The sequence below is a fragment of the Trachurus japonicus genome, chromosome 3 (genome assembly GCF_045865225.1).
Source record: "Trachurus japonicus isolate A0001 chromosome 3, Traja_1.0".
NCBI lineage: Eukaryota > Metazoa > Chordata > Actinopteri > Carangiformes > Carangidae > Trachurus > Trachurus japonicus.
The window spans coordinates 29,701,658-29,726,987 of NC_140909.1; the positions used below are offsets into that span (position 1 = coordinate 29,701,658).

A 25,330-nucleotide genomic window follows, 5' to 3' on the forward strand; every position below is an offset into this window, starting at 1 on the left:
GGGCCGCGTGTGTGATGTGCGTTTCTGTGTGTTTCTGAGAGCTCTCTCTCTTTCAGTAATTCTCGTTATCTCTCTCTAAGCTGCATGCTCCTATCAATGGAAGAGCTTGTCACAAAGTAGCGATGACAGTTCAAACTAACGGGACCACCCATTGGTTCGACCTCCTACTGGTCCGACTTGTGGTTGATTTTGTCGGAGTAACGGGAGGTCGGACCAATGGGCAGTTCCCGGTTGGGGTGGGCTAACGCATAAATATTCAGTGGCTGATCTGGGATCAGCAATATGGCAATAGTACGAACTCGAGTTCGAAATGAAGTAAAACTTTCCTTGTATCCTACAACCTTTATTCAATGAGGAGAGAGAACGGCATAAAGGGGCGGTCCTCTCTGTGTGTGCAGCCAAGGGATGCGCATGAATGTGGTGACGTAGGGACGAGGGCGGGGACTGCTAACTCCATCTGCTGACAGGAAGTTAGCAAAAACGACAGGATCGCTTACTTCTGCTTTAAAGGGATAGTTCACCCAAAATTCAAATTTCACTCATTATCTACTCACCCTCATGTCCTCCTCCGTGCCTTCTCTGAGTTACGGGGGGTCCGTGCAGCAGTATTTGTCCATATAATGGTTGTGAATGGTGCTCACTTTTCTTCGTCCAAAAAGACACACCAAAAAACATCCAAATACCTCCATAGTGCTCGTCTGTAATGTCCCTCTTGAATTGAAGCCCCGACATGAGAAACTGTTCCGAAAAAAATTAAATAAGTCTATATTTTAAGCTTGTTTATAGTTTGTGTACTGCTGCGCGGACCCCCCCGTAACTCCGAGAAGGCACGGAGGACTCGAAAATTCTCCCAGCCCTTGACATGAGGGTGAGTAGATAATGAGTGAAATTTGAATTTTGGGTGAACTATCCCTTTAAAGCCATGGTGAAAAAGTGCAGCTTGACTTTCCTCTAACCTATCATATCAAACCTGGACACGTCTGTGCTGCCAGAGTCAGTGGCTGGTGGCTGGTGATAAGAAAACACAGCAGTGGGAGGTTGTAGCACAGGTTATACTGTATGTCACCAGTGTGAGGACACTGTGTCCATGCAGACAGCTAAAAGTGAGTGGTCTCAGACTGTATATATTATACATATATAGCCTACATATCGACAGGGATTATGTCGCATATTAACAACATGAGAACATAAGGACAATAGGGATAAATGAAGGCATTAAAACCATAAAAGGTAATAAAAACAAATTTAAGAAAGTGAGAAATACAATAAGAAAGGAATAAAAGAAGATGAAAAGACAATAAGGGGACAACATCACATAAAAGCAAGTCTGTAAAAGTGGGTTTTAAGAAGTGACTTAAAATTCATACAACAAAATAGCTCAATGGGCTTTGATGTGGACAGTGCACCTAACATGCAAATGTTGCAAATATAAGCATAAAACATAATGATGCATAAACACATGCAATAACAGACTCATGTTCTCATTTATGTATTATGCGTTTCTCTAAAAATTATTTTATGAATAATTATGAAAATTAAAAACACATGTTAAAATATGCATCATACCTACATATATTTTTATGATCATGTGAAATTGTTTTGACCTTGAAAGGGTTTCATGTAGTACATAGAATGTATATTTTTAATTATTATTATTATTTATTTTTTTTACTTTATATGTAGGCTACATATATCTAATAATTTATATCCTCATACATTAACCTACATTTGCGCATGAGACAGACCGCAGGGGCACAGTTTTGATGTTTATTGATACTGTACAGAACTACAGTTGTCCACAGTAGGACTCTGTCTCGTCTCTGTCCTCGCGCTACTGTCCCTTTAAAAGTCCCAAACAGCGAGAGGACGTGAACGCAGCTCCACCCAGACCAAAACTAAGAGCGTGAACTTCACAATTTAGACATTTTCTCCTCCATGTGTGGAGTGTGTGTTGGACATGGTGAGTGTTTTATTTATTTGACGTGTGTGCTATCTGTGATCTCTAGAGTTACATTAAGGAGTTCTAGGAGTTTAGGTGGAGAGAAAAAGAAAAAAAACAAAACAAAAAGGAAACGTCAGGAAACTCAGCGGAAACATGGAGGTTTTCGACAAAACGCAGAAAAAAAGTCTGTTCAGCTGGAAAACAGCTTCTGTTTCTTCTTTTGACGTTAATCTACACTTTTGTCACTAAATGCGACAAATTGGACAAATATTCAGGCTCTCCCGAGCGTTTGACTCAAAGGCAGAAGTTTATTAAATATTTGACTTCATATTTATGCACATTAACTAAATAATGATAATAATAATAATATTGGGTGTTTCGATGGGGGTGGATGTATCGACCCTCTGCTTTATGGTTGTAAACCTCCTGTCGTGTCCGCTCATTGTCTCATGGCATTTGTTTGTTCCGTTGTTTGTTTGCGTGTTGTTTGAACCTGAACAAGTCACGTTACATATTGTTTGTTATAAAGACAGAAATGTTACCATAGTCATGTCAAAACAGATTGAACTCATTAAATGATATGAATAAAGTCTGACAAACTACCTCACTGTCATGAAAAACAAAGACATTTATGTAAACACAAATCATCACGACAGGAAATAATTGGATTAAGTGAGTTAAAGCAACGACTACAATAACATGAATAACATCAAAATAGATTAAATCTCCATACAACATAAAGGTAGATGTTTATATTAAAGCTCCATAGTAGCCTATAAAGGGTAGATGTTCGTGCAGTGTGATTATAAAGGAGGTATAGGTTCATACTAATAAGTATCAAAGCCTCTGTGAACAGAGACTCAAAACCAGCTCACCAAGCCCCACCCACCTGGACCCACCATCCAATGCTTGCAGGATTTAGTTCCTCTGAGTGTTTTCTGTGAAATCTGCTCTATTTTTATTGGATCCCTCGAAAAAACAACATGAGGAAAGGCTCAGAGCCTCCTCTCCTCTGACTGACTGACACTGACTCTGTGAGCTCCAGAGAAAAACTGGACAGAGGAGATGGAATTATGTTCTCATGGATCAACATGCAAGATAAAATGTTGGACATTTAAAGTAGCATAAAAAACACTAACAAAACTAAGTATGAACTTTTGACATTGTCAGACAGATGATGAGTCTACTTGTGTTCTGTTGGAAGCTTTTTTTAAAAATCTGCTGTCTAGACTATATATAGCCTATACACAGCTCTTAAAGATTGCTGTGTGTTAAGTCTTATGTCACAAACAGGAACACAGACTTCCTCTGACTGTGGAAATGAAAGTGTCATCCTCAGCGGGATTAGACCCACTGCTCCTTTCTGACCCTGCAGTAACTGATAAACACCTGCCGTACACTCTGACCTCCATCTGAGAGGCAGGTTGCTTAACAGTGACGCCCTGGTGTGTAAACACAACACACCTTTCAATGCTGAAGGGGTTTTTGAAAGGAACCTGACAAACCAGAGGCTTGTGTTTTATATTCCTCTGCAGCCGAGCATGTACAACTTCACTGAGCACCTTTCTCTTCTGTCCCAGTGCGAAGATGAATGAGGATGCATTCGAGGTCCCAGAGAGGACTGAGTACCGCTACCTGGTCCAGGAGGAGGATGAGGAGGAGGTGCAGTACGTCCGCCACAGACACTACATCAGCCCCTTCCTGGTGCTCTCCAGACGCTGCATCTTCTTCATCTGTGTCGGCGTGTTCGCTTTGCTCGCCCTCGCCACCTACCTCGGCTACGTAGCCCAGACGCTGCCGCCAGGTGTCGCCCAGGTGTCGACAGAATGTGGAGAGTACAGAGGAAGACACGTGAGTTTAAACTCTGCTTTCTTTACAGATGTCTATCAGATGCCCCTGTGGTGTAATACATTAAAGGGACAACGAGGAGTTTCTATTTGGTTATAAAAAAGTCTCACGTTAATGTGGATGAATCTACACTACCCACACTTGTTAATGGGCCCATTTTCGATAAATATATTGTTTTGTCTCTATCGTTATTAGGGCCACGGGCAATCGCACCGGGCACTGGTCCCAACAGCTATGAAATAGCTGCAGGGACCAGTGCCCGGGCGAAGCCCGGGCACTACTGTTATTGTGTGGATTTTTTCTTATTATTATTAGTGTGAATGCTGGAAGCATTCACACTATTGTTATTCAAATCTTTATTCTCTTTTATTTTTATTCTTACTACTTTCCGCCTTTCTACGGTTTTAAACTAGTCCTTCATACTTTGTGCGATTTCAACAATTCATATATCAAAACGTGCAGCTTTTTTTGAACTTTATCGGCATTACTTTTCTCTTTTTAACTATTTATACTTTTTAAAATATTTAACTTTTTCTGCAATTTTTTTCCCATAGGAATGCATTGAAAACATCTTCAAACTTTTAAAATCTTCTTACTACTTTGAACCTCTAAAACTTCAGCATACTTTCTCCCACAGACTCCATTTCACTTTTAAACTGTAGACAATCTTTTAATCTATTCACATATTACTCAGCTTATTGATATCTTCAACAGTTTTTAGGTATTTGGCTGTTTTAAAATCATTAAAATTTTCGACAAAATCCAGCTTTATAATGGTTGTGTATTGCGCTTAACGAGCAGGGCTTAGAGTGAGTGACATCATCGTTAGAGTGAGAGGGATCGAAAAAACATTCAGGATTTTTTCTGGATAAATTGCCAGCACGGCCACAAATTAAACTCTAGACACATGATTTCCTCACCGGTTTGTAGCCACACTTGTCGTGTCTCATTTAATGTGCTCAAAACAGCAGACAGACTTACAGAATTGTCTCAGTGAGCCTAATTGTCCAGCTAGACCCGCTCCAGTGGCTCATCCACTTCAATATAAAAGTAGGAGCAGATTTTTTTAGAAAAACAGAAATGCCCCCCTTTTCTACCTTGCGACGGCAAGAAAAGTTTTTGCCCTACAAACATTTAATGCACATTGGCTCGCTCAGGAAGGTCTCCTTGCCCCAGTAGTCAGACCACATTCTGATAAGAGTTACGGTTCTCTTTTACTGGGCTGTTTTGGGAAGCTGCACAGAGCTCAAATCTCTCTGCTCTGCTCTGCTCTGTGTGCAGTTGGTCCAGCTGTAGCGGCCAGCTCGTTATCAAAGTCTATAAATAGAACAAGTGCAGCTGCAGCCTGGCCGCTCGTTAAGATGTTTTTAAACACAGCCCCACACAGACACATGATAAACCAGACTGACAGAGGATGTCCACGCACAAACACAGGCATCACACTCACACAGACAGACACACACAGACGCTCACACACAGTCACACATGCACACATACACAAACAGACAAACACACAAACACAACACTGTTCCACACAGTAAAACGTAAGCATGGTAGTCGCCATGGTAACTTCTGAGGGCAGGCTGCCACACAGGTGTAATCAATCAGATCATTAGGGAGAGAGGAGTTCTGTGGCGCTTACCAACAGTTTTACTTTCTGCACATGTACACACAGACAGAGAGACCGCCAGACTCACACACCCAGACACACACACACACACACACACACACACAGGTTTTCAGCTCAAATTCATCAGGCTCTCAATTATTTTATACTTTTGATGTAAACATCTCCAACAATTTATATTTTTCTCATGAATTTAAGTTCAGACGTTTAGTCTTTCCAACTCTATTAATAGTAGTACAATTACAGGTGGAGCCTAGGACATAGGATGCAGCTTTTAACATGTGTCCTATCTATCTATCTATCTATCTATCTATCTATCTATCTATCTATCTATCTATCTATCTATCTATCTATCTATCTATCTATCTATCTATCTATCTATCTATCTATCTATCTATTTATCTATCTATCTATCTATCTATCTATCTATCTATACCCCTCCCTATTTTTTAACCCCTCTGTCTCCTTTTTTTCTTTCTTTCTTTCTTTCTTTCTTTCTTTCTTTCTTTCTTTCTTTCTTTCTTTCTTCCTTTCTTTCTTTCTTTCTTTCTTTCTTTCTTTCTTTCTTTCTTTCTTTCTTTCTTTCTTTCTTCTACTCCTTCATTTGTATTTTACGTAAATTTTTCTATCCTTCCCTCTCTATCCATCCATCCATCCATCCATCTACCTCTTTCTATCTATCATCCCCCTCTCTCTTTTTCTTCTTTCTTTCTTTCTTTCACTCCATTTCTGTCTTTTTACTTCTTTGTTTGTTTGATTGTTTCTTTCTTTCTTTCTTTCTATTCCTTTTCTCTTCCTTTGTTTTTACTCCATTTCTTTCTTTCTTTCTTTCTTTCTTTCTTTCACTCCATTTCTGTCTTTTTACTTATTTGTTTGTTTGATTCTTTCTTTCTTTCTTTCTGTCCTTTTCTTTTTTCTCTCTTGTTTCAATCTTTCTTTCTTTCTTTCTTTCAACAATTTCTTCAGCTCATTCAGCATTGCTGGAAGCATTCACACCATTTCCATTCTTGGAAATGTTTTTTCTAGTTAGGGCCACGGGCAATCGCACCGGGCACTGGTCCCAACAGCTATGAAATAGCTGCAGGGACCAGTGCCCGGGCGAAGCCCGGGCACTACTGTTATTGTGTGGATTTTTTCTTCTTATTATTCTCCTTCATCTTCCGGACACTTTTTCGATTCGCTACTAGTCCTGCAACTCGAAGAGTTGCAGGACATATTATATATCAAAACGTGTGTCTTGATCGGGATCGCTGTGCTATTACTTTTCTCAACAGTGTACGAATTTTTCGCGACGTATGTCGCGAAAAACTGCGCAAAATTTTTGCATGTAAGTCAATGGGACGGGCGGAAAAAAAAGAGCGAAAAAGACCAATCATTGGAGTTTAACAAACGTCTACTGCTCAGGCATACTTTCACCTAGAGACTCCATTTAAACTTTAAACAGTAGACACAAGTCTTGTGTATTGTCGTATTACTCCACGTTTTGATAGGTCATATAGTTTTTGATCAATCCCTGATCAATGACCATGATCATTTTTGGAGAAATTATGAGTTTATAATGGGTGTGTATTGCATGGAATGTTCGTGTCAGAGTGCGTGACATCATCGGTTAGAGTGGGAGAGAGTGAAGAAACATTCTGTATTTTTTCTGGATAAATTGCCACCACGGCCACAATTTACACTCTACAGACATAATTTTTTCAGAATTTGTAAGACAAACTTGTTATCTCTCATGTCATGTGCTCAAAATATCAGAGAGACTTACAGAACTTACAGAATCAGCCTCTGAGTGCGGCCACGTCTGTCCCTGCTCCTCATTGAGTCCAATACAAATATTTTCTGAGAGGAGCAGAACGGCCTGATGTTTTAAAACTGCCAGCGTCGCCAAAATATTTACTGTAGAAACACCAAATCGTACCGAAATTTTCAGTAAGTCCTTAGAGCAACATTGATCTGTGTTTTGTTCTGATAGGAGTTACCGTTTTGTCATGCTAAGCCTAATTGTGAGGCCGGTTTAGAGGCAGAAAATGGCTGTTTTTCTCCACGTTTCTGTCTGTCTCAGCCTGCGGGGGCCCCTATCGCCGTGGTAACCTCTTTGATCCTCAGGCCAGAGCTCGTTAACTTCATAAACAATCCACCTGGCGCTCGTTTAAATGTTTATAAACACAGACACAGCTAAATCAGACTGACACAGGATGCAGCTACTAACTAACTATGTGACAAGTCAGTCACACACACACACACAGACTCTAGAGCCAGCTTCATGTGATTACAGTCACACACACACACACACACACACACACACACACACACACACACACAGGTAACCTAATGTGGTTACAGCTCCTCCATATCAGTGCTTATAGAAAGATGATCATGTGTCTGTCTGATCAGCTCTGTCTTGACCTTAAGATCGTGGGTTTGATTCCCATGTTGACAGAGATGGCACAACCCGCAGTAGCTCCCGTGGCCCATTCAAAATTTCCCGAGAGGAAATTTTCTAGTTATTATTATTTTTCCACTTCCGGCCGATTTTCGATGTGCTACTAGTCCTGCAACTCGAAGAGTTGCAGGACATATTATATATCAAAACGTGCGTCCTGATCGGGATCGGTGTGCTATTACTTTTCTCAACAGTTTACGAATTTTTCGCGACGTAGTCGCGAAAAACTGCGCAAAAATTTTGCATGTAAGTCAATGGGACGGGCGAAAAAAAAAGACCGAAAAAGACCAATCATTGGAGATTAACAAAAGTCTACTGCTCAGGCATACTTTCACCTAGAGACTCCATTTAAACTTTAAACAGTAGACACAAGTCTTGTGTATTGTCGTATTACTCCACGTTTTGATAGGTCATATAGTTTTTGATCAATCCCTGATCAATGACCATGATCATTTTTGGAGAAATTATGAGTTTATAATGGGTGTGTATTGCATGGAATGTTCGTGTCAGAGTGCGTGACATCATCAGTTAGAGTGGGAGAGAGTGAAGAAACATTCTGTATTTTTTCTGGATAAATTGCCACCACGGCCACAATTTACACTCTACAGACATAATTTTTTCAGAATTTGTAAGACAAACTTGTTATCTCTCATGTCATGTGCTCAAAATATCAGAGAGACTTACAGAACTTACAGAATCAGCCTCTGAGTGCGGCCACGTCTGTCCCTGCTCCTCATTGAGTCCAATACAAATATTTTCTGAGAGGAGCAGAACGGCCTGATGTTTTAAAACTGCCAGCGTCGCCAAAATATTTACTGTAGAAACACCAAATCGTACCGAAATTTTCAGTAAGTCCTTAGAGCAACGTTGATCTGTGTTTTGTTCTGATAGGAGTTACCGTTTTGTCATGCTAAGCCTAATTGTGAGGCCGGTTTAGAGGCAGAAAATGGCTGTTTTTCTCCACGTTTCTGTCTGTCTCAGCCTGCGGGGGCCCCTATCGCCGTGGTAACCTCTTTGATCCTCAGGCCAGAGCTCGTTAACTTCATAAACAATCCACCTGGCGCTCGTTTAAATGTTTATAAACACAGACACAGCTAAATCAGACTGACACAGGATGCAGCTACTAACTAACTATGTGTCAAGTCAGTCACACACACACACACACAGACTCTAGAGCCAGCTTCATGTGATTACAGTCACACACACACACACACACACACACACACACACACACACACACACACACACACACACAGGTAACCTAATGTGGTTACAGCTCCTCCATATCAGTGCTTATAGAAAGATGATCATGTGTCTGTCTGATCAGCTCTGTCTTGACCTTAAGATCGTGGGTTTGATTCCCATGTTGACAGAGATGGCACAACCCGCAGTAGCTCCCGTGGCCCATTCAAAATTTCCCGAGAGGAAATTTTCTAGTTAGGGCCACGGGCAATCGCCCCGGGCACTGGTCCCAACAGCTATGAAATAGCTGCAGGGATTTTTTCTTATTATTAGGGCCACGGGCAATCGCACCGGGCACTGGTCCCAACAGCTATGAAATAGCTGCAGGGACCAGTGCCCGGGCAAAGCCCGGGCACTACTGTTATTGTGTGGATTTTTTCTTCTTATTATTATTATTCTCCTTCATCTTCCGGACGATTTTCGATTCGCTACCAGTCCTGCAACTCGAAGAGTTGCAGGACATATTATATATCAAAACGTGCGTCCTGATCGGGATTGCTGTGCTATTACTTTTCTCAACAGTTTACGAATTTTTCGCGACGTAGTCGCGAAAAACTGCGCAAAAATTTTGCATGTAAGTCAATGGGACGGGCGAAAAAAAAAGACCGAAAAAGACCAATCATTGGAGTTTAACAAAAGTCTACTGCTCAGGCATACTTTCACCTAGAGACTCCATTTAAACTTTAAACAGTAGACACAAGTCTTGTGTATTGTCGTATTACTCCACGTTTTGATAGGTCATATAGTTTTTGATCAATCCCTGATCAATGACCATGATCATTTTTGGGGAAATTATGAGTTTATAATGGGTGTGTATTGCATGGAATGTTCGTGTCAGAGTGCGTGACATCATCGGTTAGAGTGGGAGAGAGTGAAGAAACATTCTGTATTTTTTCTGGATAAATTGCCACCACGGCCACAATTTACACTCTACAGACATAATTTTTTCAGAATTTGTAAGACAAACTTGTTATCTCTCATGTCATGTGCTCAAAATATCAGAGAGACTTACAGAACTTACAGAATCAGCCTCTGAGTGCGGCCACGTCTGTCCCTGCTCCTCATTGAGTCCAATACAAATATTTTCTGAGAGGAGCAGAACGGCCTGATGTTTTAAAACTGCCAGCGTCGCCAAAATATTTACTGTAGAAACACCAAATCGTACCGAAATTTTCAGTAAGTCCTTAGAGCAACATTGATCTGTGTTTTGTTCTGATAGGAGTTACCGTTTTGTCATGCTAAGCCTAATTGTGAGGCCGGTTTAGAGGCAGAAAATGGCTGTTTTTCTCCACGTTTCTGTCTGTCTCAGCCTGCGGGGGCCCCTATCGCCGTGGTAACCTCTTTGATCCTCAGGCCAGGGCTCGTTAACTTCATAAACAATCCACCTGGCGCTCGTTTAAATGTTTATAAACACAGACACAGCTAAATCAGACTGACACAGGATGCAGCTACTAACTAACTATGTGACAAGTCAGTCACACACACACACACAGACTCTAGAGCCAGCTTCATGTGATTACAGTCACACACACACACACACACACACACACACACACACACACACACACACACACACACACACACACACACACACACACACACACACAGGTAACCTAATGTGGTTACAGCTCCTCCATATCAGTGCTTATAGAAAGATGATCATGTGTCTGTCTGATCAGCTCTGTCTTGACCTTAAGATCGTGGGTTTGATTCCCATGTTGACAGAGATGGCAAAACCCGCAGTAGCTCCCGTGGCCCATTCAAAATTTCCCGAGAGGAAATTTTCTAGTTTTGTTATTATTAGTGGTGGCGGAAATGCTGGGCGAGCCGACCAGTGTTTCTTTACTTTCGGTTTCGTGGCGAGTCATGAGAATAACGCCGCCGAATCGCCGTTTATGGTCGGAACTACGACGGTATGTGATCGTCTTCGAACCTCTGACTTTAATTCTTGATGAATGAAAACATGCGCCAGTCAAAGAATTTCACGGTGCGCGCGGAGGCTCATAAATGTAGTGTGAAAACGCTTCGCTTTTCCAAAACTCCTCGTTGTCCCTTTAAAGCTACGGTTGATCAGTCCACGAAAGTTAAAGCAGAAGTAAGCGGAATGTTTGTGTTAATATAAGTCTTAAATAGTTCTATCTTCCGACAGCAATCACTTATATAGAGTGTTTGGTCTGAAACACGGGTCTGTCAGTCACTCCTTGTATCCTACAACTTTTATCCAATGAGGAGAGAGAACGGCATAAAGGGGCCTCTGTGTGTGCAGCCAAGGGATGCGCGTGAATGTGGTGACGTAGGGACGAGGGCGGGGACTGCTAACTCCATCGGCTGACAAGAAGTTAGCCAAAACCACCGGATCGCTTACTTCTGCTTTAAAGTAAAGTCTGTGTCTTGGTCAAACCCCAGGGACCCCTGCCCCTTCTACCTGACTGGTGGAACAGCACTAGCAGCGGTTGATCTTTGCAAATACGATTACAGGCTGTAGGTGGAGCCAGAGGAGTTGGATTTTGTCCTAAATTACCCATTTCATGTCCTGCTATCAGATTATAGTGACAATTGTTACCAACTGAAGTTTTAACATAAATCAATACAGAGCACAACGCAACAATACAAACAAAACAAAACAAAACAACTTTGTTCTGCCCGAGAAATGTTGCCAAAGTACAAACATTGTTTTATCACTCCAAGGTCAGACTACTGCAATGCACTTCTTACTGCTCTTCCAAGAAAAGTTGAAAAAGGAAGTGAAACTCATACAGAGCTCTGCAGCTCCAAGACCAAGATAACAATCACAAGTAATAATAGGAAAAACCATAAGATACAAATTCAGAAAACAACAAATGCACTGCAAAAACTGAAAAACTGAACAGAAAGTGTTTCTGGGGACACTAATGCTAAAGACTAATGCTAAGCTAACCATACATATTTGCAACCATATCTGAATCATCTGATATTGACGTTATAATAAACCAAACAAACTCACTGATAACTGTCTTCACATGTCAAGAAGCACTGAATTAAAGTGTCAGATCTGCACTTCTCTGTGTGCCCAGAAACACTCATGTTGTGGTGCGAGTTTTTGCAGTGCACGTGATAAACTGATGGAGTTGTTTTTCTGAATTCTGAATCAGTGAGTGGAGCGCTCAGCAGCTGTGCTGTTGTAGTATTCTCTCTTTACATTGTGTCAGAGGAATAGTCTGTTGTTGTTACTGTGTTTACTCTAATCAGTGTGAACAGTGTCTGCAGCCTTTACATCTGCTGCTGGTGTTTTCAATGGAAAGAGGAGGAGGAGTCTGAAACCAATGAATGAGCTGTGTGTTGATTGATTAATAATGTCACCAATCCTGTTTCACATTCTAGCATCTGTTTGTTTAAAGTGACTTCTTTTTAATCCTCTCACCTCAGAAAAATGGAGCCTACTCCTTTAAGGGAATCCCATACGCCGCCGCGCCCGTTGGAAAGCTGCGTTGGGCTCCTCCAGCTGAACCGGCGTGCAGGAGCGGGGTGACGGACGCCGGACGCTTCCGCAGCATGTGTCCTCAGGTGCGTCCCATGTCGAGCGCGGGGAAGGTGATGGGCCAGGAGGACTGCCTCTTCGTCAACGTGTGGACGCCCACACTGCGGCCTGACGCCAAGCTGCCCGTCATGGTGTGGATCCACGGTGGATACCTGAACATACTGAGTGGAGGAGAGCCCGGCTACTCGCCCACAGAGAAGCTCGCCGCAGACACGGGAGTTGTTTATGTGAGCTTCAACTACAGACTCAACGCCTTCGGCTTCATGGCGCTGGAGATGCTGAGAGAAGGTTCACCGAGGAACACCTCAGGTCAGTCAGTGACGCGCACACACACACACACACACACACACACACACACACACACATACATACAATATAATCAGTGCTTAGTGTAACATCTGAGCTGAGCAGCAGTGGATGGTGAAGCTGATAGAGGAGGGATGGGAAACAACAGCTGATGTAAATGTCCTGAATCTTCTGTCAATCAGGTGAAATTCCTTCCCATCTTCTTATAACTGAAGAAGACGAAGGCAGGAGCAGCCTGTGAGGGACTGCACTGAGATAAGGTGGCACAGTGCTGATCAGAGCTTATTTCTGGGAAGGTTGAGCAAACAGAACAAACTGCATGCGTTCACTTCAGTAAGATGTTGAATCTTAGTAATTAAATGCAAAACTCAGACTGGTCTGTCGTGTTGGTGCAGCCTTCATGTTGTTCATAGATTAATCTGATGTTTGTCAGACTGTTTCACAAGAATTATGAGCCAAAAACATCCATCACCAGTTGTATTTTCTTAAAGAGGAACTATACAAGATCTTCACCTTAACTATGCTACATTTTTACCTTGATTAAACAGCGTAAGTAGCTTTGTAGGCTGAACAGCAGAAAAGTGACTGGACTTGCATATTTCCCCTTTAAATTATTTGTGGTTAGAGGCAAATTGAGGTTGCTCATGAGAAAACACTACTTCAGATTCATGATTGCATTCTTAAGCCACAGACCTCTGAGCACCTGTGCTCTTAGATTTATGAATGCCAGTCTCCTTGTGTTTGTCCCAGTTCAAAGTCATCATGTTTAAGGTATATTGATTTATTTCCTACGTCAATCACACACTGATGCAATAAAACAACCAACCAGTGTCTGATGGTTGCACAGTGACGGAAATCCTTCATCGATAAAAATCCTCTCAACCGTCCTTCATTCCTCTGACAGTTTCTGTATCTGTGATGATGATCTACACAGAAACATGATGGCACAGTCATCGGTTGCACTCGTGCTGCTTTGGTTTTGTAACATACCACAACTTGATAGTTAGCATGCACCACAGCTGCACCTTCCTGAATGAGTTATTACTATTCAGAGGGACAACTTAGTAACAGTGGTTTCATGATGTGTGGCTGCATTTTGAATTTAAAGGCGATTAAGTGAAAGAAAACACTGTGTAGAGCTGGATTAAAGTTCATTCATATTGTAAACAGTAATGTTTTCAATTACTCACCAAGTTAGAAAAACAATACTGCATTAGTTCTCTGAGAATCTCATTCATATATGTATGTGTCATATACTGTGTATATATATATATATATATATATATATATATATAGTTACTGTAATCTATATCTCTGACTGAATCAAATTCAGATTGTTCAGGAATGAGATTGAATGTGGAAATCTGTGGCAATACCCCGGCCCTAACTGAAAAACTAGCAGATACATTACATTGCATTCCTGTTTGTGAAAAAAGTACATTCAGGTGAACTGCTCAGTAAACTACAGCAGTGAGTGTGTACAGTGCATCCTGGAGCTGCTCCACAGCTTGTGGCCCATTTTCAGCCCTGCAGTTTGGTGCCACCGGAGGTCAAAGGGTAGCGTTTTTATTGGACTAAATTAGCTGAGTCTGAACAAACTCCTTTTTACTCGCTCGGTTAAAAACACAAATGAGGAGCAGGAGTTGGAGAGGAGGTGATGCAGCTTTCTATTCACAGTCTGAGTGAGGTTACCTTCTCCATTAAGAGGTGAATATGTAACGAATGTGACCTGGATAAATGTAGTTGAATCCTGAGGCCTCTCCCTCATGCCATCACGCTCATGTTTTGCAAGTCGCCTGCTGTGGGACACAGATCTCTGTGCTGCGAGTCAAGCTGGGTAATTTATGTTACGTAAACTGCAAAAAAAAAAAAAAAAAAAAAAAGGAAAAAGATCTCCTGTGACCTTGATGTGATGTGACCTGTTAAACAAGGGAGAGAGAGAGAGAGAGAGAGAGAGAGAGCCTCACATGAAATGATTGGCGGGATGGCAGGGGCGCACAAGTCCCTTTTCATTTTTCAGGAGTCACTTCTTCCTCCAGCTCTCACGTTTCTAATTTTGAATCCTCCTAATTCCATGCCCCATTTCCTCACCCCCTCCCCATCTCCTCCACCTGAAAAGAGTTAAATTTAGTTCAAGCTGCCTGAACGCCACAACCGCCCGCTTATTGTTTCTCATGGAGAAAGTGGGACGCTGGAAACAAGGCCACATCAAAGCAGGTTCTCGTTGCTAATTGATCCCCCTCCATCCCCTCTGCTGCTCCTACTGCTGCTCCCTCTCCTCTGCAGGGAACTATGGCTTCCTGGACCAGATCGCAGCTCTGAAGTGGGTCCAGAAGAATATCCACCTGTTTGGAGGAGATCCAGGGCAGGTCACCATCTTCGGCCAGAGTTCAGGTACAGGCACTGCTCTAACACAACACCTACAAAAACAAAAACAACAAACCTTTAGGAGTGTCTCTCAACACTGTGAACAGAACCAGTCACAGCAGAAACTGGCAGAGTGAGATTCCACCGAGTTCCGATGTGTTCACAGAGACACTTGTTTGACAAGATTAGTTTGTTCAATAAGTTCATATACAGGCAAGACATAGAAATAAAAGAGTCAAAGATACAGGTACAGAAGATTAAATATTGTTTAGATCAACAAGGACAATGTCAAAGGTCAAAGATAAAATAAATTTAAGTATGATGAATATACAACTGCAGTAGAGAAATCTCACAGTTTAAATTCATTCAGAAACTGTGTCTCCACAGCAAAAAGGTGGAGCTAGTAACAACAGGTCATTGTCGGCCAATCACAAAAGAGGAGACTTTAAGCCTCTCTTCCGATTGGTTGGTTAGGGTTGGGTTGTGAGTGAACCAATAAAACGGAGCAGATTTCAGGTAAAACACTCAGAAAAACCAAATCCTGCATGTGTTGGGTGGTGGGTCCAGGTGGGCAAGCTAGCCCCCCAGCGGGGGCACGGCGCAGAGCCGCATTTGGAGGAGCCTTTGAATTAAATTGAATTGAGACAGGCCTAGACGCTGTGACGTAATCGGCCTTCAAATGCAGCCTCCGAAGGCTGCAGCCGCTGAATTGGCACACAGCTTGTGACTGCTTTTTGTGACATCACAAAGTCACCGAAGTCCTGACAGCTGGTCTTAAAGCTCAGTTTCTGAATACAAACTGTGTGCATTTCTGAGTTTTCTCTGAGTTTTTTTCTTATAATTAATACGTAACGGCTCCACCGCCGTACCGGAGCGGATCTGCAGCCGTTCCGCATCCAGTGGAATTTAGGCGTGAGGCTACTAATGAAAGTAATCTGCAAATGAATCTGTAATAAAAGTATTGAATAGTTCTTGACACAGTCAAACTATGAGGTTTTTGACCTGCTGTGGTGCAGGTGGGACCTCTGTGTGGACCCTGATGACGTCCCTGCTGGCGAAGGGTCTCTTCCACGCGGCAGTGGACATGAGCGGCTCATACGTCTACAACGCGACGCTGAAGCAAGCCGAGTCTGACAACCTGGTGTTCCTGAACAATACAGGCTGCAAAGATGTCGCCTGCCTCAGACGCCTCCCTGTCCGCCAGATCCTGAAGGTAGGAAATGTCTCCACGTCTCCAAAGTCTCAACTTCTCTGAAAGTTTTGCTGTTAAATCTGAACAATGGACTCATTTCTGTCAGAGGAAAATCTAATAACAGAGAAACTGTTCCCTTTAATATTTGCAAATTTCATGAAATATCTGATTCATAGCTGGCGACACGGTTTTAAAATTGCCCTTTCATTTTGATGGATTATAACATCACATCCAGGTATTATAGCTCCTGAATGAATTTCTAATTTTACTGCAAAAGTTAATGAAGAAATTGGACACTGAACATAATGGAAAGATTTTTATTTTCTACTTTTTTTTATTTTTACCGTGAAACTCCTGTAGACGTGATTGAAGACGGGCGTTTCGCACCTTAACTCTGAAAGCCCATTAAGATTTATTAAAACAAGAGAAAGCGGCAGAAGCAGTCGTCTTCTATTCAACATGTCTGGCTGTGACTCTGAGATGAAGAATGAATAATATATGTGATGAAATGAAATAACACGAGTGGAGGCAGTAAAGGGATGACATCTGAACTTTTCTAAGTGCAGCCGTCCGTGTATTACTGTTATTCGTTTTTTAAAATGTCACATTAGGTTTTTTCCAGCTGCCACTCAGGCTTATTTTATATTTATTTACCTTTACTTGCTTTTATTAAGATGTTTTTCATGGCGAGATTTATCAGAGACACTGGAGCTTTTTCCTTGATTTCTTTTCTGTAAATTATGTCTGAGTGTGATTTATTTGATAGTTCAGTGTTTGGGTTTAAAGACAACAATATCCACATTTCCCTCTGGTAACCACCAGTGCTGTGGATCTGTTGGACTGTAGACTGACACATCTGATTCCTCTGTATGCAAATACTCAGTCAAGCACTAAATGTGGATTGATCCACAGCCTAAAATAGTCACCAACAACTGCACTGTCTCCTCCTGATTGAGTAATAACCATTTTTAAAAATAAAATTGTTTCTGTTCATCTCATTGAAATGTTTTTTATTCTTGCACAATGTGACCGTCAAGCAGACAGACAGACCAATACAGTCAGAAAAGCTCTTCTGTCTGTTCGATAGTAGGCCTAGACCGAATCTCGAAATGTCTGTTGCATGCATGCATGGTGCAAAGGAAGAAAATGTTATTCTTTGCTCCAAGTTTGCACATGCCGTACAAGGGAGCCCTTTTTCTGTAATCTAATTTTATATAAGTATATATATACGTATATATATATATTTTTATGTGTTTGTGTTTTTTTGTTTTGTTGTTGTTGTTTGTATGTTTCGTTCTTTGTTGTTTGTTTTGTGTGCCTGTTGTTTTCTTATTTTTTGTTTTTTTTGTGTTTTATGCCCTGTCAGGTGAACCTTTATTACATTTCTGTTTTGTTTTTGTTTGGCTAAAAAAAATGAAATGGAAATTTCAATTAAAAAAAAAAAGATCACAAAAAAAAATAAAAAAATAGAAAAGCTCTTCAGTATTCTAGTACTAATAACTTCAATTTTCATTTTCAATTCATCAAACAAAAGATCAGTACTCTGCATCTGTGAATTGATCTGTTATTGCTTCACTAAATACTTTAATACTATGCTGTTTTGTTTTTTTGAACCCCACCACCCTGCCCCTCAGGCAATACCATGGCAGGAGTACCCCTACTGGGCAGGAGACGACTTGGTAGACCTCCCCACCAGAGGGCGCTTCGTCGGCCCGATGGCGGTGGTGGACGGCTTCGTCCTGGACGCTCCGCCCCTTGAGGTGTGGGAGAACAAGGGAAACTACAGCGACATCCCATTTGTGGTGGGGACGACAGAGCAGGAGGTGGACTTCAGGTGAGAGCTCACCTGGCTCAGGTGATCAGACTCCACGTCCTGTGACTGGACTGTGACTCAGTGCTGTGTTCCTCTTCCGCAGTCCTCCGGTCGGGAACATATCCCAGTGGACCTGGGGGGACTACCGGTGGTTTGTGAGAGGTAACGGCTGCAATCTGGATGTCAGTGTTGACTATTGTGACTTCAGCTTTCTTGTATAAAGTAAAGCAACGCTTGAGTACAAGTACACATATCTCACTTGAATATGACTTTGATAGTAGCTGAAGTAGCCTTTTGTAAAATGTTAAAGTCTTGGATTGGCAGGTATTTTCTGTACTTAACTATCCAAAGTAAGTTTCTGATATTGAATTTACCTAAGTACTGTATTGGAAGTAAAAGTAAAAGCTGTAAAATAAAGTAAGAGCTGGTAGAATTTTGATGATGAACGTTATTGTGACTTCTTTATAGTAAAGCATTTATTTAGGGTTCCCACACTACTTAAATATCAAATTCAGACTTTTAATACAGAGTTTTCTGGGCACAACTCCTCCAAATCCAAGGACCAAACTTAGTATGTATACCTACTTGATGGAACAGGAACACTCTTTCAATCCAATGTATGTAATTGTTGTCACCACAGTGTCTCATTTTTTAAGATAACTGCTGTTGCTTTTGATCATTTGTAGTTTGATTTCTGTCCAAGACTCAAAATATTAGTTGTAGAAAATAAAGCCTGGGGATGCCAGAGACCTTACTGTAGGTTAAATGAGGTTAAACAAGTTGAGGAGAGTATTAAAACATGGTGCAATAACTCAGTTTTATTGTATCTGCAAAAAGCATCTGTCACCAGGGGAACAGCTCACAGACCAACAGTCCTGCAGGTTTGACTAAAGATCTGATTGATCAGTGTATCTCTGTGACCTCTCACCTCTCCCCTCCTCTCAGCTAAACTTGGCTCCTTCAGTGAGAATCTGACCACAGAGGCGTTGACCCTTTATCCCAGCTCGGAACAATGTCCCACCACAGACCGTTGTCCTGAGAGGTCCTACACCACCATGACGTCCGACATCAGGGTCACCTGTCCCAACAACGACCTGGCCCTCAAGGCAGCAGGTAAACTTAAGTGATGTTACATGAGATGTTGAGACTTTGACGTGCGATCCAAGCGTATAGCTGCACAAGCTGGCGAAGTTTGCACCTCATACTGGTTCAAATTAGCAGATGCAACATAACTGCTCTGAGAGAAACTATCTATCTATCTATCTATCTATCTATCTATCTATCTATCTATCTATCTATCTATCTATCTATCTATCTATCTATCTATCTATCTATCTATCTATCTATCTATCTATCTATCTATCTATCTATCTATCATAAAGTTCACTTTGAGTAAAGATATAAAGTAGGGCTGTTCGATTAATCAATTTAAAATCGTAATCGCGATTATTTGCCTAGGACGATGTTAAAAACGTGAAATCCTAAAAATCGATATTTTAGTCTAAGTAGGGTAATTACGGTAAGCCCCCATTCATGAATCTGCGCTGCGCTGAATTACCGTAATGACTGCCGCCTCCTTCCTCCCATCATGCTCTCCCACTGCTCTCCCCACACACTGCAAACAAGCATGTCGGCATTCTGCTAAGACCAGTGAGGATTTCATTGCCGAAAAGACCAACAGCCCTTTTCCACTACACAGTTACAGGTCTGCTCGGTTCGGCTCGGCTCAACTCGGCCGTCATATCACAGCGGTACTGTGATATGACAAGGATTTTCTAAGTTACAGCTGAGTTCTTCAGCGGGGGCGGGGTCGTCATACAACAGCGGCTACAGCCGTGTCGTCTCGATTACGGACCGCGTGGTTTTCCACACAGCAGCCATTTACCTCAGGTGACAGAATAACAACAGTTTGTCGGTGTGTTTTTACTGTAAAATGAGCGGTATTGATTCTCGCTTGCGACTCTTCCAGTGACAACGCTCTGGCCAATCAGTGGAAGGCAGTCAGTTGACGTCACGTTTTTAGATAGATAGATAGATAGATAGATAGATAGATAGATAGATAGATAGATAGATAGATAGATAGATAGATAGATAGATAGATAGATAGATAGATAGATGTGCTTTATATATTGCATATTATTTTGAAAAACTGTTTTGTATTGTGAAACAAAGTTTTGAATAACTTTTGGGCAAAATCGAACAGCCCTAATATAAAGGTTTCTATGGTTACTAATACTTTGGAATACATAAACATGTAGTGACCTGTTTCACACTGGCCAGTTATGTTTCTCTGTTTAAATGAAGCATCAAGAAATGAATTTCTTTGCTGCTTCATGTAGGTTTTGTGCCCGTGGGTCTGTTGAACTCAGTGAGCGGTGAAGCTCTGACTTAACTGACATTCAGCTGCCGTGAGAGGCAACTGCAAAGCATGATGGGAGGTTTTCCTGCACGGTTCATTATGCTGCGTGCCTCTTTTCCAGCAGCCCGTGTGGACGATGATGAATCAAAGGTTTCGATCATGTCATTTCATTTTATCCAGCACAAAATCAAAACATTCAGTCGCTTGAAGAGGCAGCTGCAGCTCTGTGTGTTTAGCAAGACTATTGCTGGAGGTAGAGCAGGTCATCAGCTAATGGTAAGGTCAGAGAAAAACACACCATTTCCACATTTCTAGTCATTTGTAAAACTTCTTTTTTGTCCATGTGTTGTAGATTAAAGTTGGTTACAAAAAGGAATCCCCATGTAAATGCACTGGGATGCTAATGTGAAGGAGATGACCTCTCCTTTGCATCATTTTGTGACCTTATGCCCATGTAGTGCACGACACACAGCCTTGATGCCAAAGACTAAAGTGAGCAAACAACAAAAAACAATAATAATAGTCTCTGACTGACAACTGGTGTTTGTGTTATCAAAGCGTATCTTCCTCCGCTGAGACACTGAGCTTCACTGCTGTTCACAAACTATTAAAAACACATGAGTGTTGCAGGATGATGGGTTTTCTTTGTCTCCCACAAATGTTCTGTTTCCTCCTCTTTAAAATACAGTGAGCAGCTGCTTTAAACACACTTACACGTCAGTAGTTTGCTGTAGAGTGACGGTCTTTGTATAGTGATAGAGATTGAAAAACTTTGAACAATTTTAACCTTTAACTCCACAGATTTACACTAGTTTTCACTGAGATTCGTCTCTAGTGATGTCAAAGGTAGAATATACGTATTCACTCTGAATCTGTCCATCCTCTCTGTGTCTGCAGCTGCTCTCGACAGCCCGGTGTATCGCTACGTGGTGACACACACCCCGTCCGGACCCGTTGACCCATCTGGAGACCTGCTGGCCTTCCCCAGCCGCTTCTCCTTTCATTGCCTGGACACCATCGCTTTCTTTGGGGCTCTGGAGTCGGCCCTGGGGAGGCCGCTCTCTGACGAGGACAAGAACTTCCAGGATGTGATCAGACGTCACCTTGTCACCTTCGCCAAGACAGGTCATGATATATCTTTATCTTTATTTCGGACTCCGGGTCCATAGCAAAACATAACACAACAACAGACACACAACACAAACAATATAGAGATAGAAATTTACATCACTGATATCAAAAATAGAATTACTATAAAGTTAAAAAAGAGACAACTGTACCAGTGTCTCCAGAACAGAGATTGATATCTGATGGGACTACAGTTGATGTGGATCAAACTGTTAATTATATGGTTTTCTGAGGCATCAAGCCCACACATAAATCTATACATCAGGTTTCTGAGTAGGCTACAGCATTAAAGGTGTTGACACATGCATTTACAAACATTTCACTCGCACTCAGCCATCGAGGTCTTTTAAGTAGGATTCTTAATGCATCGTTATACGCAACCTGTAACCTCTTCATGCTTGCTTTCTTGTAGTTAACACACAGGTATGCGGTGTACAGGGGTGTACAGTACGCTTTGAACAGATTTATTTTAACGTCATCTGTACACGAATGAAACCTGCGAGCAAGAGTATTCGCCTGCACATACCTTTTGCAGCACTGCCTTCTAATATCATCATCATCTGTCATGTCCTCTGGAAGGAAGTGGCCGAGGTATTTGACCTTTTTACAGGGAGCAATATTATGATTAGACAATTTTAAATCAGGAAAAGCCATTTTTTGGTCCTCTCTAGTGTGGCAGATCAGAACGTGACTCTTGCTGGCATTATATTTTATCTCGTGTTCAGCACCATATACAGAGCAGACATTCAGCAGCTGTTGAAAACCAGCGCTGCTCGGGGAAAACACAACCAAATCATTGGCATACATCAAATGGTTTACTTTTTTATCACCAATCATACAGCCAGTCCTACAGTCTGTGAGTTGCCGTGATGCCGTGATACTTCCCCCCACTGAGCATGTAAACTTGTGTTTTTCCTCTAAGGGCGGAGATATACTTGCTGTAAACAATGCGAGCGCATCATGGCTGCCACGCGTTACCTGCGTCGCATCACCTCGCGTCGAGATGTGCGTTCGGTCGCGGCCGACGCATCAAACGGACGCAGGTAACGCGTGGCAGCCATGATGCGCTCGCGTTGTTTATAGCAAGTATATCTCGGCCTTAACAATAGAATCAGGAGGTGACAGTAGAGTCAGACTCTCAGTGCGTGCTGCCGTCTCTTCTGGGTGGAGCTTCACTCTCTCAACCTCCTCCTCTTTATTCTGCAGGTAAGATGTCGAGCGACTGGCCTGAATACCCAGCAGCCACTGCTCTGCTGTCTAACAAGCTGTCGGTGGCTCAGAGTTACTCTGCTGCTCGCTGTGATCTATGGAGGAAGAACGGCCTGTTTGCCTACGCCTGGATCAACTGACTCCCTCAGCGTCTCCACAGCAGTTGCGGCCATCTTTAAAAGTCTAAATGCCACACAGGAAGTAGAGCACCTCATTGATCTGGACTCATGTCAGAGGAGCTTCACTCTGTCGTTTTGATGTTTCAATGACTCATTGACTCCTCTGAGTAAAATGCCCAGTCTGAAGTACAGAAAAAATATTGTCCCACTCCCCTTGCTTTCTATTGATACAGGTTTTGGTTTTATTTGAAAATGAGTTCTTAAAGATCCAACAGTCCTGGGTGTTGAAATATATTTTCTATCGTAAACCATTGGGAAGTCTGGTTGGGGTTTATTGAACCCCAAACAGGCCAGTGGTCCAGCTGTTGAAGTGACCAGGAGCCTGTTAATAGAGGCTTGAAGGAAACATGTCGACCTCAACAGTTAAGCACACGTCCAAGAAGAAGAGATGCTCTTGTTTTTGAGTGAATTGACTTTAAAACATGAAGGAAATTTGAGCCTAATGTTTATCTCATCATCGGTTATCTGTATCGCCTTTAGAAATTGTCAATAATCTCGTCTGATTTGACTGTTAGGAAGGTCCAGAGGAGATGTCAACATGGCAGCTTCATTATAAACCCCAAGACCAACCAGTATTATAATAGTGGAACGCTACGGTGGCCCTCAGGGGTCAACACACTATAATTTCAGAAAACACGTACAAAGACACAATCACGCTACAAATTTAGAAAACAACTTCTTGTTTCCAGTGACACAAAATAGTGACAGTCCTGGCTAAAAACATGAGAACTAAGGGTCTGTTTGTTGCCGGGTGGAGTTGATGTGGATTTCTAGATTCAGGGAAATGAAGTGAGCGGGTGTGAGAGGTGTTAGAGCCTGATTGTGTAGATGTAGTCGTTTGTTTGTGTCGATGAATCACCGCGGGTTTGTGTGGTGAATTTGTGACGTCCTGCTGTTTGCACTGATTCATAACCTCAACGCTTGGCCTTTGCACTTTTCCTGTGAACATATGCCACTGTGTGAATATATTGTGTGATTGTAGCCAGATGTTAAATCCAGATTATGAAGCTTTTAGTTTTAATTTCCCACAACAGCCTCTGTTGTTTTTTTTTAACCACTCATCAGCTTTGCATTATTTTCTTTTTTAAAGCAGTAATTATATTTGACATTTATGTTGTCTGTTTATCACTTGTTACGTTCTCAATAAATTGACACCACATTTGATCATGTATTGACTATTGCCTTTTTCCAAAATAGGTAAATGTTTATTATTCTTATAATAATAATAATAATAATTATTATTATTATTATGATAATTATAACAATAATTTAAACATGACACGTTTTATATAAGTCGAAGCAAACATAAGACACACAAACAAAACTGAACAACAATGTGTTAAGAAAGCAAAGGTTAGGAAGCAAACACCAAAGAAAAGTGAAACTGAAAACAAAGACGATTAGTAAACAAAGCTGACACTACAAAGTGTACAACACACACACACACAAAATAAATACACAACTCTTACACTCAAGTTCTTTGATCTAGGCTGCTTGTTTTCTATGTGTCAGCTTTACACTCATTATGATTTCAAAGGAATAATGATCTCAAACACACACACATTTCTGCAGTTCAATTAACCGTTCTGGAGGAATGGAAACACACATTAATTAATGTAAAAGGGGGATAATAAAGGAACATGTTTTTAGATGTTTTAGCACCATGATCCTGGACCTTGATTTACCAGTTGATCTTCATTCCAACTCTCACCTCTGGTCATGAACTCTGGGTAGTGACTGAAAGAATGATATTGTAGATAGAAAAGACTGAAATGGGCTGGAAAAAGTGAGGAGCTCTGACATCCAGAGGGAGCTTGGAGAAGAGTCAAAGGGATGGCTCCTTTTGTTGAGGTGGTGTGGTTATCTAATAAGCATGGCTGCTGCTGGCGGCCTCCTGGAGGACTTCTTGGCATGTCAAACTGGGAAGAGGCCCCGGGGCAGACCAAGAACTTGAAGGGATTATATATATCCCTTTCTGACTGGGGAAGACCTCTGGATCCCCCGGGAGGGGCTGGAAAATGTTGCCAGGGAGAGGGACATCTGAAACCATGTTCAACCTGCTGCCACCACGACCCAACTCCTCATAACTAATAAATAATGGATGGACTGTAAATGTTATTGTTTTTAAACATAATACATCTGTTCATATGTATACAAT

At 41.7% G+C, this 25,330-nt stretch overlaps 1 protein-coding gene across 1 annotated transcript; it reads left to right on the top strand.

The window, feature by feature from the left end:
* Positions 1–1,796: 1,796 nt before the first annotated feature.
* LOC146990123 (uncharacterized) lies at positions 1,797–23,896 on the top strand. The gene is made up of 10 exons (XM_085769002.1): positions 1,797–1,960; positions 3,523–3,793; positions 12,508–12,928; positions 15,212–15,319; positions 16,309–16,505; positions 18,119–18,318; positions 18,401–18,459; positions 19,243–19,410; positions 21,554–21,781; positions 22,991–23,896. Exons 2-10 carry the CDS (start codon positions 3,530–3,532, stop codon positions 23,131–23,133), a joined length of 1,788 nt encoding a protein of 595 aa, XP_085625128.1. The 5' UTR covers positions 1,797–1,960; positions 3,523–3,529; the 3' UTR covers positions 23,134–23,896.
* Positions 23,897–25,330: the final 1,434 nt, after the last annotated feature.

Excerpts from the sequence above, each read along its gene's own strand:
- LOC146990123 (XM_085769002.1), top strand. The coding sequence starts at position 3,530 with ATGAATGAGGATGCATTCGAGGTCCCAGAGAGGACTGAGTACCGCTAC. Across the intron at positions 18,319-18,400 it reads GAGCAGGAGGTGGACTTCAG|TCCTCCGGTCGGGAACATAT; the intron begins GTGAGAGCTCAC and ends CCTCTTCCGCAG. Across the intron at positions 18,460-19,242 it reads CTACCGGTGGTTTGTGAGAG|CTAAACTTGGCTCCTTCAGT; the intron begins GTAACGGCTGCA and ends CCCTCCTCTCAG.